This window comes from Manacus candei, unplaced genomic scaffold (genome assembly GCF_025592945.1).
Source record: "Manacus candei isolate 608988 ecotype Guabito, Panama unplaced genomic scaffold, ASM2559294v1 h1tg000119l, whole genome shotgun sequence".
In the NCBI taxonomy this organism is placed as follows: Eukaryota; Metazoa; Chordata; class Aves; order Passeriformes; family Pipridae; genus Manacus; species Manacus candei.
Window position 1 is genome coordinate 4,747,174 of NW_026138167.1, and position 14,472 is coordinate 4,761,645.

A 14,472-nucleotide genomic window follows, 5' to 3' on the forward strand; every position below is an offset into this window, starting at 1 on the left:
GGAATTGCAGGCTACTGGAACAAGCACTGGGGGCTGGAAGACTCTCAGCCTGAGGTTCTTGGTGGATCTGGAGCCTTTGCTGTGATAAGCATTGGGCAAAGCCAAAACCCTGAATTCACTCAATGTTTGTAAGAAAAACACATGAATATATATTACTACACCCACAAGGGCAGAAAAGAATAATCCAGGACTTCTTTACAGCTAAAATACCATCTAAGAATCATCCACAAGTCCTTTACAGTCGAGAATCTAAAATTCTAAGAATGAAGGTCTCAGACCACAACACGTAATTCAAGGAAGGAAGTTTGAGGAATTGCCCTTGATTCAAGTCATTTGTACTGGGCAGCACCAAACCTTATCACTTTAGCACACAGGTTTGCAGGAACAGCCTGTTGTATCAAAGGCTGAGGAAATGGCAAGAGCTTCCCTCTCTGGGACTCAGGGGTTTCTAATAACTCCCAAAAAACCCATAAGAGCTGAGAGCAGATTCCCAGAGTCCAGCCTTTCACAGCTAAAGCACGGCTTTGCCCTGTTGCATAATTTTTCAGGCATTTTACTTTCATGGTTATTTTCTGATGCTTATTCCACTTTTTCTTCCTTTCTTTCTTCCCCAATAGAGTACTGCAGCTCAGAAAAGCAATCTTCACAGTGAGGAGCTGCTAAATTCCAAGTTTCCAGTGCTAATGCACATGAAATGATCAGGCTCATACTTGATGCCCAAAATCAGGAGGTCTGTCTCCCTTCTCTCCTTCCTCCCTGTGCCAAGTGCTCTTCAGAGACAGACAAGACCCTCCACGCCCTGAGGAGTTTAAACTCCGAAGAGGCAAAAAAGAGGGCAGTGCAAGGGATTGGATCCACATCCAGGAGCCCAGCTCCTGGTCCTGCCCAGGCCATCCCTGCTGTCAGCCCTCCTGACTTACTGTGTCCGCAGGGTGAACGCGGCACTGGTGATGGAGGTGGGCAGATTAAGGCCTTTGGTGATCTCCCGCCAGATCTTCTTGTTGATGATTTCCACCAGCCCTCCCTTTTCGGTCACCAGCTTGTAGAGCATGTAGAGGTCCAGGATCTGCTTTGCCATGATGGGGATCCGATTGATGGGAGTTCCTGCAGGGAAACAGCAGGGAAAGGAGCATGGAGTCAGGGAGAAAAGGAGGACAAGAAAACTGGCAGGCTGGGGCTATTGATCTTCCTTCCAATAGGAAATCCAGGAGCTCTGTTTGCAGCCTGGCTTGAGGCCTCTGCATGAGCGAGTAAATGAGGCAGAGAAGTGCAGCTACATGGCACATCCTTTCCATGAAGGATCCTTTCCTGTGGGCAAAAGCAATTATCAGACCAATAATAACCCACAGCAACGAGCAACTTCTAAAACAGAAAGAGGGGAAGTTAGGACTATTCAATCCTGGGGCTGAGGCACAGAGGAATCAGTTTTATGAGCTCAGGGCAGTCTCAGATAAAAATCTGTACTGGTTGTGCTCAGTAAGGTGCTGAGCAGCCAGGCAACTCCAGATACTCTATGTTGGAGTTCAGCTCCCTTATTCCCCAGGATGTGTTGTCCTGTATTGCTTGGGAACAGCAAAATAAAGGGATAAATGATACTAGAGAGCATCTCTTCCCCACACATCTCCATCCCCCCTCACAGTCACGTGCAGAACCTTTTGCTACAACCTTGACAGGTAAATAAAGGGCTGCTCTTTCCGCTGCTCACACAGTGTTTATATCCTCCTACTCTCCTTTTCCCTCAAAATGTTCCCAAATAACTCCCTGACGAGGCCACACAGCAGCTGTGAGGAGTACCAAGCATCCCAGTACCTTTTGGAGCCCAAACCAAGGTCTTGTTCTGTCCTTCTGAGGGCAGGACAGGGAACCAGCTCTATCCTTCCTGCTCAGTTTTCTCATCTTTTGGATTAACAGAAAAGAAAATCTGATTTTTAACCTGTTAGTGTCCCTTTAGAAGCTCCTCAAAGTGCTAAAAGTCAAATTAATGAGATTTAGGCATGGAGAGGAAGAAAGGGGGAAAAAAAAGCTGATGCAGCAACCCTTTTATTTTGCCTAGGAAATACTGTCCCGGATCAAAGAGCCATCCATCTGAGGTCAGTATCCTGTCTCCCACAATGGTCAGCACCAGCCTTCACAGGAAAGCCTGGGAAGGGCTGTAATGGACAATCATGGAATACCTAATCCACAGGGGAGGCTTGTGCCACTGCTCCTCAGCCAGCGATTCGCTTAATGCCCCGGAGCAGAGGAGTTTATGGCCCTTATAAATGGGTTTTATTCTGTTCAGTGAAAAGGAGCTCAGCTCTGCAGATGTCCTCATTATACATCCAAGTGGGATTTTTTTTCCCCTCTCTTTTCTTTTGGAAGCCTGTTAGGCATTAGCTCATGGTGCCAATTCCCACACGTTAATGAGACGGTGGATAAAAAAGTAAATTTTTTCACTTTAAAGGGCTGAAAATCCCGCTGAGTTACAACTCTTAAAGCGCAAGCAGACATCAGGAGCACCTGACCAGATTCATATCATTTTATATGATATGTCCTTGTCCAAACAGCCCCTTCCCTGCCCACAGCAGAAAGTCCACAAAGCAGTAATTCCACAAGCTGCAGCAGATCCTCCCCCTGCATTTCAGAGGTGACCGCTCCCTGGGGGAATAGAGGTGGAGGTGCTTCCAAACCCTCTGAACGCTCCGTGGCTCCATCCATCCCAGCTGGCCACCCCCAAAAGCCTCAGTTTGCTCCGTTTTCTGTGGAGCCTCCATTTTGTCTCAGAGTTGTTACTGCAGATTGAGAGCCCAGGGACAGCCCCGGAGGACCTGCGGAGCGCTGGGAACGATCATGTTACCGGCCCCAAGTTATCATTCATCAGCTGAGCCCCAGCAACCACAGTCACACCCAAAGGGAAAACAGGGAAATAGTTCCCTCTGAGGTCTCCAGGAAGAGCCAGGGCTGGTTTTTACACCCCCAAAATGCCCCTCCGTTAATTAATTAAAGCTGCAAAGCCTTTACTCCCCTGGGGCAGCATCGAGCCCCTTTCCCCCCTACTCCTCCAACAACTTGGTGCCACCCTCAAAGCCACCCACTTTTCCCCAATCCAATTTAGGGAATAGCATTAACTTGTATAGAGGGGACTTTCATCCAGCTCTCCTTGGACACTGACCAGATGGAGAGTGAAAGGGAAGGTCATGGATAAAGCTCCTCAGGCGAACAAGCTGCTAATACAGAAGTATTAAGAAATATCCACTTTTTAATACACTGCATTTATCCCAAACACACCTTTACTCTTCTCCAGACTCCCCCAGCTCAGCAGTTGGAAAAATACACAAAGTATATTTATCCAAATGCTCCAGTGAAAGGCAAAAACATCATCTACATCAGCAGGAAATAAAGGTTTAAACGTTTCCAAAGAGCCTGCTCCAGGTGGAGCAGGAACAGCACTGAGATCTGACCTCCCCACCTCACCAGCCCTTGGGCACCTTCCCTTCCTCAGGTTTGCTTTTGAACAAGGCCAAAGTGTCCTGAAATTTCATTTGTAAACTAAATATAAACTCCCCTAGCAAATATTTATATAGAAATACAGATTTATAGATTAAGCTAAATATGTTTATACACAGCATATATATTTATCAACTAAGAAAACCTCTAGTTTGTTTTTTCCCCCATAACATTTCCTTAAACAGAAGAGAAACTACAGCAAGGACAAAACTACTTCCATCCTTCTTCCACTTGAGCACGTAGATGGAATAATTTCCTTCCCATCCTTTCCTGTAGTGCTACTCCAAGTAACAAGGCCCAGATCGGGCAGAGAATGATTTTGGGTTTGGACCTGGTAAATTCTCTGTATTTTCCAGGGCAGGCCGTGGCTGAGTGTTTCCTCGGATCTCTCCTCCCCCAGCCCTCTCTGAGGAAAGCCGAGGCGATAAAGTCTTTATTGGAAACCCCCACTGCTCCAACAGGAAAGGCTGAAAAACGAGTATCATGGGACGATTGGATGCTGAAGCCGAGCGGATCCTTTCACAGGCGGCTGCAAGGCTTGTCAGGGGCCATGATGGATTACTGTCATCTGGCAGCATCAGGATTAATGATCCCGAGGTCAGAGGGGAGAATTCCAGAGGGAAAGGTCAGCAGCCGGGGGCACAGCATAAGACTTGTTGCCTTTTGATGGCAAACTCATTTTACTGTACTTCCAAGCCTCCCTCTCCTGCCAGCTCTCAGAAATTCTGTATGCCTGAAGCCTAGCCTGACTTCAGGAGGGAGAGGAAGATGACTGGTTCCTCTCCTAGTTTTCTTGGAAAACAACTTTTTTTCCTTTTAATATAACCTGAGCTACATACCTTGGCTCATTCCTGCAAGGAATCAGTCAAACAGGGGGCACAAGGAGCCTTTTTCCACTGGAAAAGGAAAGATGCAGAGTTGATGGGGGACCTCAGGAAGACAAACTCTTGGACAGGCAAACTCTGGAAGGGAAGTCATCCCATAGCCCACAGGCTCCTGATTTTCTGAGGAGAAAGACAGCTGTGGCTACAATTCAGACTTCTGGAATAAAGAGTTTTCCTGGAGGAAGGTTGACTGTAGCTATAAACATCTCTGTCCTTCAAGGGAATTTCACCCCTTCAAAAGCCTCTTCTGTTCCAGGCAGATGGAAGAGAAGCCTCAAGGGCTTATCTGGAGAGGCCTCAATGTCCCCTGCTCTGGAGAGGCAGCAACTGTTTGATTTTCACTCTTCAAAAGCTATTTAAGCAGTTGAGGAAGCTATGAACCCTAGAAAACTTTGAAATGGCTGGTTTTAAACCTATGAACCAGCTCCTTGGGAAGGGGGTTTGGCCAAGCCATTGGCATATGCAGGCTCTGCTCCCTCACTCAGCTGTCCCTTGCTGAGGGACTAAACTTTGGACCATCATCTTCCTCACCCGTCCAACCACGCTGCCCAAGGGGGTTTGTTTTCCCATTCTTCATCCTCTCTTAGCCAGACTTCAGAGTCAGATCTCAACCTGAAGATGCAGACTGATGAAGACTGCCCCAGAGTCTGTTTTTAACCAAATTATAGGAAATAAGTTCCCTCTAATTTTTCAGGGGTTTGCTTGGCTTTCCAAGTCCTCCATGATGGAGATTCCCTTCCAAAGGCCACCATCAAGCAGCCTAAGCCATGACTCATCCTGCATGCAGGAGACAAAGAACACTTAATTACATCCATCCTGCAGCACTGCTTTTCCAATCACCTTCCTTCTTTTCCTATCCAATTTACCTCCAGAAGTGTCCATTTTATAGTAAGGAGCAAAGGGGGTAAGAATCCCAAATATTTATTCTGCAGAGCACCATTTAAGTTGCAATAAGACATGTTCTGGATTGAAAAATGGGCATAGAAGGAGCATTTTTAAGACACAACTTGTAACAGGTAAAGAAAAAGCTGCTCTTTCCACTCTAAATATGTTCCAAAGAGAAACAATATCAGATAGCCAAAAGGAACAGTTTTCCCCAGGAAACTGGAAAAGTCTACAGTGGTTTAAAATAATATTGAACCAAATCTTGATGAGAACTTCATGTTTCTTTGAAGAGAGGCAGAGTAATTACTTGGTGTCTATGATCTCCCAGGCTAAACAGAGGGAAAATTCACTTCTACAGCGTTGAACACGAGCAAATCAACTTGAACCCTGTGCTGCCTCAGCTCCTGGTTTGCCTGAATACCTCTCCAAGGACAAATCCTGGCTGGCTCCAGGCAAAGCTGGGGCTTCAGCCACCCCAGCTGCCTGAGTTTTATTTGTTGGTTTGTCTCCCTCAGAGTCAGAATAAAAAGCAAAGGGATCCAGAAGGGAAAGCACCTCTCTCCTCCCTGCTGTGCCACAGCTGATCTCCCGCCTCTCTGGGCATGGCATTCCCACCTCCCAACAGGAATGTCACTACCTGATCTGGAGCCTGCAGCCCATTAGACACTTCTATCCAAGCGGGAGCCAGGATAGAGGGTAATCAATCATGTTCTATTTGACAGGAGGCCACTTCTTATCTGCACCCCTTCAAAGCCATCAGTCCCTCCCTCCTCCCTGAGTGGGGCTGACAGCAGCCCCTTATCGAATTTCGGCAGTCCCTTATCAGATTTCGGCTCCTTAACTGGCATCCAGTGCCCTGCTCACATTAGCCAAGGCTTCCAGCCACATTAACCTTCCCCCTGGAAGAGAGATCCCATGGAGATTTGTCCTCCTGTACCCAGCTGGGTCCAATATATTCCACAGTACCAATTTCTTCACCAGATGTTGAACCCCCGTGCAAGCGGTGGTGGGTTTCCACAGAAACACGGGGATAAAACTCTTCTTCTCCAGGCAAGGAGAGGTAGAAACACACCTGGATATCTGCAGGGTCATCTCTTGAGTGCTGAGCCACTTCTGCAGGAGTTCATTAATCATTTAAAAAAGTGATGTTAAATTTGGGGGGGGAAGAGGAAGTCTCAAAGTAAGAAAAGATTTGAGAAGAGCAGGATTTAAGACACAAACATCCAGTTTTGGGGGTTGGAGAAACGTGACAAAATTCAACACCTCAGTCTGCAGGGGAAGTGAGGAAAAAATGCCTCTGACTCCATCACCCAGTTTTGTACACCCAGATAGGAGCACCTGAGACTCGGATCCTCATCTACAGCAGGTGGAATCACCTGAATAAGCTACAGAAAGGTGGATGCAAACCAACAACACTCAATAACTTCACATTAATTTCCTCTGCACCCTGCCCAGTGCCAACCCAGTTCACAATCAAACGTTTCAGCTGCTCGAACATTCCTCACCCTGACTAAATTTAAAACAAATCTCCTGTAAGCCAGAACCAAGCAAACTCCTCACACTATTTTCCCATTAATTACAGCCACAGCTGTATGATTTTTCTTTGAAGCTGAAGCAATATTCACTCTAAAACACCATTTTCATCAGCTTAAAACCAAGGGACAATTCATTATTTGAACTGTAATGTTTATTTTCCCAGAAAAGATTTTTTTTTTTAGATCTTTGCAAAGGGCAGCTTACAGGCTTTTTCCAAATTAGAGAAAAAACCTGTCATATCTGCTTGTAATGAATGTTTTGATGTATAAAAAACAGGGAGAAAATCTGGGTCTTATGGGAAAGACCTGCTGATAACTGTTCCTAAATTACTGGAATTGGCAGGAAAACTCCCCAAAATATCAATTTCTGGTGGAGGCTTAGTCACCAACTTAAGGTTGATCATCAAGACACTCTCTGCAACATTTTTGGGATGCTAGAAGGAACACTATTTCAGGGATGGGATTCCTTCCCAGAGGAGCTGGATTCATGTTGTTTGGAGACCCCAGGCACTTTGGTTTGTGCTTATTTTAAATCCTACCATCACTTCCAGGTGTGTAAGTACATGCAGTGGTGGATTCTGTTCCCAGGCACTTAAAGAATGGAGGAATGTAACCAGAATGGCAGTTCCCTCTACAAATTAAGGAAAAATCATTCTTTCAAACAACAGAAAGGAAAAACCTAAAATATTTCATGGATCCCCGTTGCGTTCCACTTGCACAAGACACAGGTCACCATTTTTCTCACTCTATGTTAGAATAGGTGACCAAAGAGGCTCTTAAGGGAAGTACAGGAGGCAGAGATGTAGCTGTGGGTTTGACAGGGAAAAACACTTTTCCTGGTTTGTTGGGACCATCCAGAAGAAACTTATGTGGTGTTTCAGGTGGGAATTTTCCACTGCAGAGCATCACCTGCTGTTTAGGGAGGCATTTGCTGCAGCACTAAGCAGGTAGCACGAGCAAAGGATGCTGAGAATTTATGTCTATTGACGTCTCGTTTAGAGAACTACATTGCTTAATTCAGAGTCAAAAATACCTCCAGAGGATCAAAAGGAGAAACGTGGAGAATTGAATCAGTGGAAGAATGAAGCGTATTCCCTAAACAGACATTGCATAAACAACCACTTGGCCTAGAGATAAAAGAATCCATCAGTAAATGCTGCTGTCAATCCCCTGGATTTGTTGTATTTCCACATCCAAAATGCTCAGCCAGAGCATACAACAGCAGGAAAACATTAAAACCACACAGTCAGGCTTACAAAGCCCCTTCTATGTATGTACACATCAAGCACCAGAATGGTCAAGCCATCTGGGAAAACCTGGGTCACACAGGAACCTTGAACAGAATTAGCAGAGCTGTACAATTGCAGACATTTTATGAGGGTTTCACAAAGGCAGGACTTCAAATGAACAAAGCAGCTTCCCTGGAAAGGAGCCTTTCCTAATACACCACAGCACACGCTCAGAGCTCCTCCCCAGCAAAGCTCTTCTCTAGAGGAATGTCCTGCATAATCACTGATCCTTCCAGGGACGTAACAATCCCACTGCTCCAAAGTGGGAGATGCCAAAGCTGAGCTGAGTAAGTGAACTTGCCCATCTGGCTATAGACATTTCTGTAATAAAATTATTTCAGTTAATACAAAAGATGTGGGAACACAAGATACCCCGAGTTACTGGAAGGGAAGCACTTAGGGCACTTACTAAACTGCTCCTGCCTGCAGTGTCTTCAGAGGCAGGTGGAACAAATCCAGCTTTCGTGCCTGTGATGCAACTCACTCCACAGTGCACTAACAGGGAATCCTCAGTCCATGCCCTCATGCAGCAGGATGTTAAAAATATATCATGGAATGGTTTAGGTTGGGAGGGACCTCAAAGCCCATCTTGTTCCACCCCCCTGCCATGGGCAGGGACACCTTCCACCAGCCCAGGTTGCTCCAAGGCCTGTCCAATCTGGCCTTGGACACTTCCAGGGATGGGGCAGCCACAGTTACTCTGGGCAACCTGGGCCAGGGCCTCAGCACCAAATACAGCTCTGAAAACCAAACCTCAAGGCTCAGTGTCACAAGACAGCAGATGAGCAATGTAAATGGAGGGAAGGCACTGCTCAAGCTGTTTATCCCTTCTCAGTGCCAGGAAAGACATCCTTTGCCGCGAGACTGTGGGAGAAGTGAGGAAAGGGAAGGTGGAAGTGGGGATACACGTCCCAGCACTGCTTTGAAGCCAGTCCTGCACACCAATCGCTCCCTTCAGCCACGCTCCCTCCTCTCCCCATCTGCCCCTTCAATCACAGCCATGGTGGGACTCATTCCCCTAAACACATCCAAGGAATAAAACACCCAACAAAGAAAGAGTTACAGCTTCCCTCTCATCTCCCTCTTCCATCATTATTGCTGCTGAAGGGCCATTTTATCACTTGCAGCTGCAGTCATTCAGCGACAACCTGCTGTGCTCAGAGGCAGAGGAGACCTGCACATTTGATCTGCATTAAGGCTGTTTCATGGCTTCCCATTTCGAGATACATTCCTAAAGCAGCACCAACAACCAAACCTTTTCATCCCTCCAGCTCCTTGGTAGCTCCTGTGAAATCTCTCATTTATCTTTCACATCGGGCTCGGTTTGGTTCAGCGTCAGTCTGTGATCTGTGCCCCAAATCCATCAGCCCCAAACAAGGGCTGGCGCTTCTCTGGCTCCTCCAGGACAGCAGCAAATCCCTGTTTTTACAGCAGCAATGTTTTTATTGGCAGAGCTGCTTTCCATCCCCTTCAGACACGAGGTGCAAATTAAGCAGCTCTTCACACGTACCAGCTAAGAAACACAGCACTTTGCTCTCAGGTGCAAGGAGCCCACATTGGAGCCAAATTTGGGGGGGGGGCTTTCTCAGAACAAGGAAGCTGTTCAGCCTTGGGTTAGGATGTTTGTTGGCCCATAAAGCAAGGGGAGGAGAAATGAGGCCTGAATCCTTATCATTATTCCATGATAGCTTTGCTGCAAAGCTCTCAAAACAGGACACAGTGGCTATACCCACCTGCTCACTAGAAAACCAAAACCCTGGGAAGAGCAGGAATGGGAAAAATAGACACACAGCTTCTAAAAAGATATGTCAAATCAAAATATTTCTTCTGCAGGAAGACACAACAGCTCAAATTAAGGACAGAGGAGAAGCCACCTCCCATAGCTCAGCATATCCTGTCCAGTTCTCCCACCAACCTGAGGGAACTTGGCTCCCTAGAGTCCTCCTGCCTTTTTATTTTTGAGGTGCCCACGTAAAAAGCAGGCCCATAAGTGCCTTGTGTACCCTGAGTTCAAGCCAGTCCCCCAGAGCAGGGCCAAACCTTTCCAGCCTCTCTGGCAGAGGCTCTCAGCACCTCTTCCCCATGGGTGCAGAGCTCTTCTATTTCATTATCAGCCTACTGGCAAACAGGAAAAACGAGGGAGTCTCCAGAAAACAAACACACTTGGAAATACCCAGCTGATTAAAAGCTAAACTCCTCCAGCAACCAGCTGGTGACCAGCTCAGCCTTGGCTCTGTGAACGTGTCAATTATAAATAATTAAAAGGGTATAGGAAGGAGACACTGAAGTATTAAGCAGATTTCTCTCCAGGCATCTGGAGGTTTTTGTTGCTGCCAATCACACCCTGCAGATTGTTGTCCTGTCTCTCAGTCACCAGCCCTTACCTGAACAAGGGAGCTCAGGTTAACATTTGCAAGGAAATTAATTAATCCTGGTTATGCCTCTGCACATGAAAGCCAAAAATATCAGCAAAAACCCCAGCTCTTAATTTTTAATAACTTGTAAGCGTAACCTCAAATTGTTGGAGAGAAAAAAATCCACAGAAGTCAGCTGTGTGTTACGTGAAATGGACATAGATATGAAGAGCAATATTGGACAGCCCTCCCTCCACTTGTGATCCAGCCTCCTGGAGGGACAGATCTGAAGATGCAGAGTTCAAAAGACAACTGGCACCCTTGGAGGGGTAAGAAGAGAGCACCACAAATGTTCAGAGAGGAATATTTTATACCATACCCCACATATAAATACATGTTAATTATGAACAGTTTGCAATGGGAACTGAATTTTGATAACTAGGGGACAGAAAGAGTCTTGTGTGACATCCCAGAGACTTCACACAGCATCCCCACTCCTGCAGCAGGGAGAGATGCCACTTGCTGACACCAAGGGGAGCAAGGGGAAGGAATATGAGCAAGTCTGCACTTCCACGCTCCATTGCACAGAATTCCTAACTGGAAAGCTGACACATTGGGAATCCACAGGAAAAGGTGGCTTGGTGTCCATTTTCCCAGTCCCCAGCTTGCATGTCACTGCAGTGACAGTGGCTGTGAAGGCATTCATACATGCCACTGAAATCAAACACGAGACATGTCAACTGAAAGGGAGACCAGGGAGTTCTCAGTGCTACTCAGCCTTGCTTCCAAAGGGATTTGGGGACCTTCAGTGCAGGGACATCATCAGTTTTGGGTAGGAGGGTAAAGAAACAGTGCCTGTGGAATTAAGTTACCGGGCAGAAGATCTTTCCTACTGCACTCCTCATCTCCCAAGAGAAACATCTCCAGCCTCAGCTCTGCTCTTCCACCTGATCTGCCAGTTCAAGGCCTGGATTTGTTCTTTCAAACTCAGGAGGGAAGAATTCACTCCTCTGCCCTATTTTGCTCATTGAGTTCAAACAAATGCTCAACTCACCCCTCTTCTGCATGAAAATGAAGAGGTCATCCAGGAACTCTTTCCGCTCAGGATCACTATCCAGTTCATAGAGCTGGGGGGGAAAACAGATAAAAATGAAGGTACAATCCACAATGAGAAAATAAAGTGATATTGGCTTCTTCCAGTGTGTGATCTGTGTTTGCACTGCCGGGGTGAAAGGAAACCACAGGCAAAGAGGAAAAACAAGGAAAGATTCCTGAGCAACTTTGTGGCCAGGGTTGCAGTGACACTCCAAGGACCCTCACCATACCCTGCCTTGCTCAGCCCCTCAGTAACTCATCCAAGTACAGAGACTGACATCCCAAAGGGAAGAGGATTTCCAGAATCATTAAGCTTAGAAAAGACCTCCAAGATCATCAACTCCAACCTTCACCTCAGTTAACAGCACCACTAGCGAGCAGGGTTTGAAGCCACCTGGAGGAAAAGGGGACAGAAGCTATGAAGGCAGGTTGGAAAGGAAGAGGAGACAACCAAAAGGAAGGTGACAGTGGTTTGGGGCAGATCAGTGGTACCTTTGTGGCACCAGAGAGGTAAAACTTCTCTGCAGTGCCTCCTAAACTCACAATTCCCTCCTTCAAGGATTGTCACATAAGTGCTAAACTCCAAGTGCCTTGAAGGAGGAGATGAAAGAATAGAGCTTTCCTGTAACTACTAGTGCCTGTAAGGGAAGGCTCCTCTAAACAAACCAAAAGCCTTCAAAAATATCAGGAACCACCCTAGAATCGAGTTGCTGCAGAAATAATTTTTACCAAAAGGCTTAAAACCTCCAAGCAATTAAAATAAAGTTCCATAGACACTGTATTCCAAAAGAGAGGAACTATATGTGAGCATTATCCCCTCATTTTTCAGAAGGGGCAGACACGAGTGTCATCTTACAACCACTTCTGGAATAGAAAAAAAATCTACTTTTCAGCTATCAAGAACCCTGTGAGGCCAAAAAGTGACAGTCTGGAAGGGCTGAAGTGAGGCTCTGAGATCCAGGGGGATACAGAACAAGACAGAAGACAAAGCTGTACATGAAGAATTTAATTCCTTCTCTTGTTTGCATCGAGGAACAACCCTGCAATACCCCAGGGAATTTTTTTTCCTGGTTGTAGCTACTCTTGTGGAGCAGCTCGATGGAAAAGCAAAGATTGCTTGGGAAATACATATTTCAGCCTCCCCGTAGGTGCTGCAAGCTACTTGGTATTCATCTAGTCCAAAGAAGAGGGGGGCTTTTTGGGCTCATTTCCTGGGAAGCTCTCCTTTCTCACCCAGCTCTGGGAAGAAAACACCCCGGTGTGTTTGCAGAACAATTATCTGCCCCAGCAGAAAGGGCCAGCTCAGTCTAAAATGAATTCCTGCAGCTGATGTGACACACAGATGCCACATGCAAATCTATGAGCACAGGACTAAGCAGCTTTTAGAAATGAAATATTCTCCTTTCAGATGGAGAGAGTACGGACTAAAATTTTAGAAGTCAAAAGCCTGGTTATTAATTCTTAGTTCAAACTACAATCCAGTGACTAAAGGCAACAAAATAGCTCAAAATAGCAGGTTCGTAGGCAGAGCTGCAGGACAAAACATCCTTCTTACAAATTCACCACAGAGCAATAGTGAGGGCTCTGTGGTCACCCCCTGCCATGGATCAGGGGAAGAATTCCCAGAAGTTACCCCTTCCTTGAAATCCTCATGATCAGACTGACCTTGGCAAAGTCCCGTGAGATTTCTCTTCCTCGGCATCCATCACCATCATCACTCCAGGTCACGCTGCCATTCTAGGGAGAGAGAGAAACGAAAGGATGAAAGGATTCCCAGGGAATTTGTGGACAATCCCAGAAAGCTAGCAATGTGTATTTTGGGGCACAAAAATGTGCAAAAGCAGCTGCTGGCTTGGACCAAGATGACGAGAAAGATGGGGGAGCATTCGTGTATTTGTCACAGCCTGTTTTCCTGGGATCTCTGACACTCACACAAAATGGGAAGTGGCATTTTGCCTTCCAGGCAGCTGCTGAAGGTAAGGCAAGTTTTCCAGCTCTAAGGCTTTTTTTCCCCTCCACAGAAATTATCTCCAAAGTGTTGTCTTGATGCCAGGGAAAACCTTTCTAGAGGGAAGTCCTCAACACCTCCAACAACCACGTTCCTTCATCTCCTAAAGAGAAGGATATTAGCTCCCCTCTAGCAGGTGCTCTACTGTAATGAAGTCCAACACCTAGAGAGATGCTGCTTTTGCTCCCCATGTCCATCTTTTTTCCCAGAACTCCCCTGGCATCCTTCCTTTCCGTTCTCCTCATGACACTCAACACACTTGGAAAAGCCCTGCTACCCTCCCCCATGCTTGCCTACAAACCTACGACCAGAAAGAGGGAAATAATCCCTCTGGAAAGCTGCTTGTCAAGCCAGGACCCTTACTCCTGGAAGGATGTGGATTTTCCCCACAGAAATGGAAAGCTCAGCTTTGCTGGATTAAGGTTCATTCTTAGACATTAAAAGGATTAGTCTAGTTAGGCCTATTCCACTCGGTAAATCATCATTCTGGAATGACCACCAAGGTCTGGAAACCAGTATGGCAGCACCAGGACGATGGTGAAATATGGCAAAGCATCTTTACACCATCCACTCCATAAAGCTCCAGTGCAGCAGTTCCTGCAGAGCCACTCAAGGAAAGAGAAGAGCCAGATCCACCTGGCAAGGCAGGCTTGACTGCCCTGTCCTGATAAACACCAGGACAGAAAAGACAGCATGAGGTTTCAGCACCCCCAAAAACCACCCCATGGGAATTAGGGAGGTGCTCAGATATCTGAAATCTTGGAGTCATCTGGCTGTGACATACACATTGAATTACAAAGATGAATAGCTCTTGTCAAGGCCAGGCAAAGCTCCGTTTCCCCCTTTCAAACACACTGCAGTGAGCTGCCCTAATGCCTGCTGATTTAGTTTGAGCCAGTAATTCCTGCTGGAAAGTCAATTATCCAGTGAGTCCCA

At 46.4% G+C, this 14,472-nt stretch overlaps 2 protein-coding genes across 4 annotated transcripts in view; one reads left to right on the forward strand and one right to left on the reverse strand.

Annotated features, from left to right (window-relative positions):
- The window catches only part of LOC127462086 (actin, cytoplasmic type 5), a 139,231-nt gene that overhangs the window by 111,890 nt on the left and 12,869 nt on the right, over window positions 1–14,472 (forward strand). The gene's annotated exons all lie outside the window — the stretch shown is intronic.
- ARID3B (AT-rich interaction domain 3B) overlaps window positions 1–14,472 on the reverse strand; it is a 32,350-nt gene that overhangs the window by 7,562 nt on the left and 10,316 nt on the right. For all 3 annotated transcript variants that reach the window (XM_051770399.1, XM_051770400.1, XM_051770398.1), the window contains exons 3-5: window positions 13,194–13,265; window positions 11,488–11,560; window positions 921–1,104 (exon numbers count right to left, since the gene is read on the reverse strand). In XM_051770399.1, coding sequence (XP_051626359.1) covers window positions 921–1,104; window positions 11,488–11,560; window positions 13,194–13,265 — 329 coding nt within the window. The remainder of the gene's footprint in view (window positions 1–920; window positions 1,105–11,487; window positions 11,561–13,193; window positions 13,266–14,472) is intronic.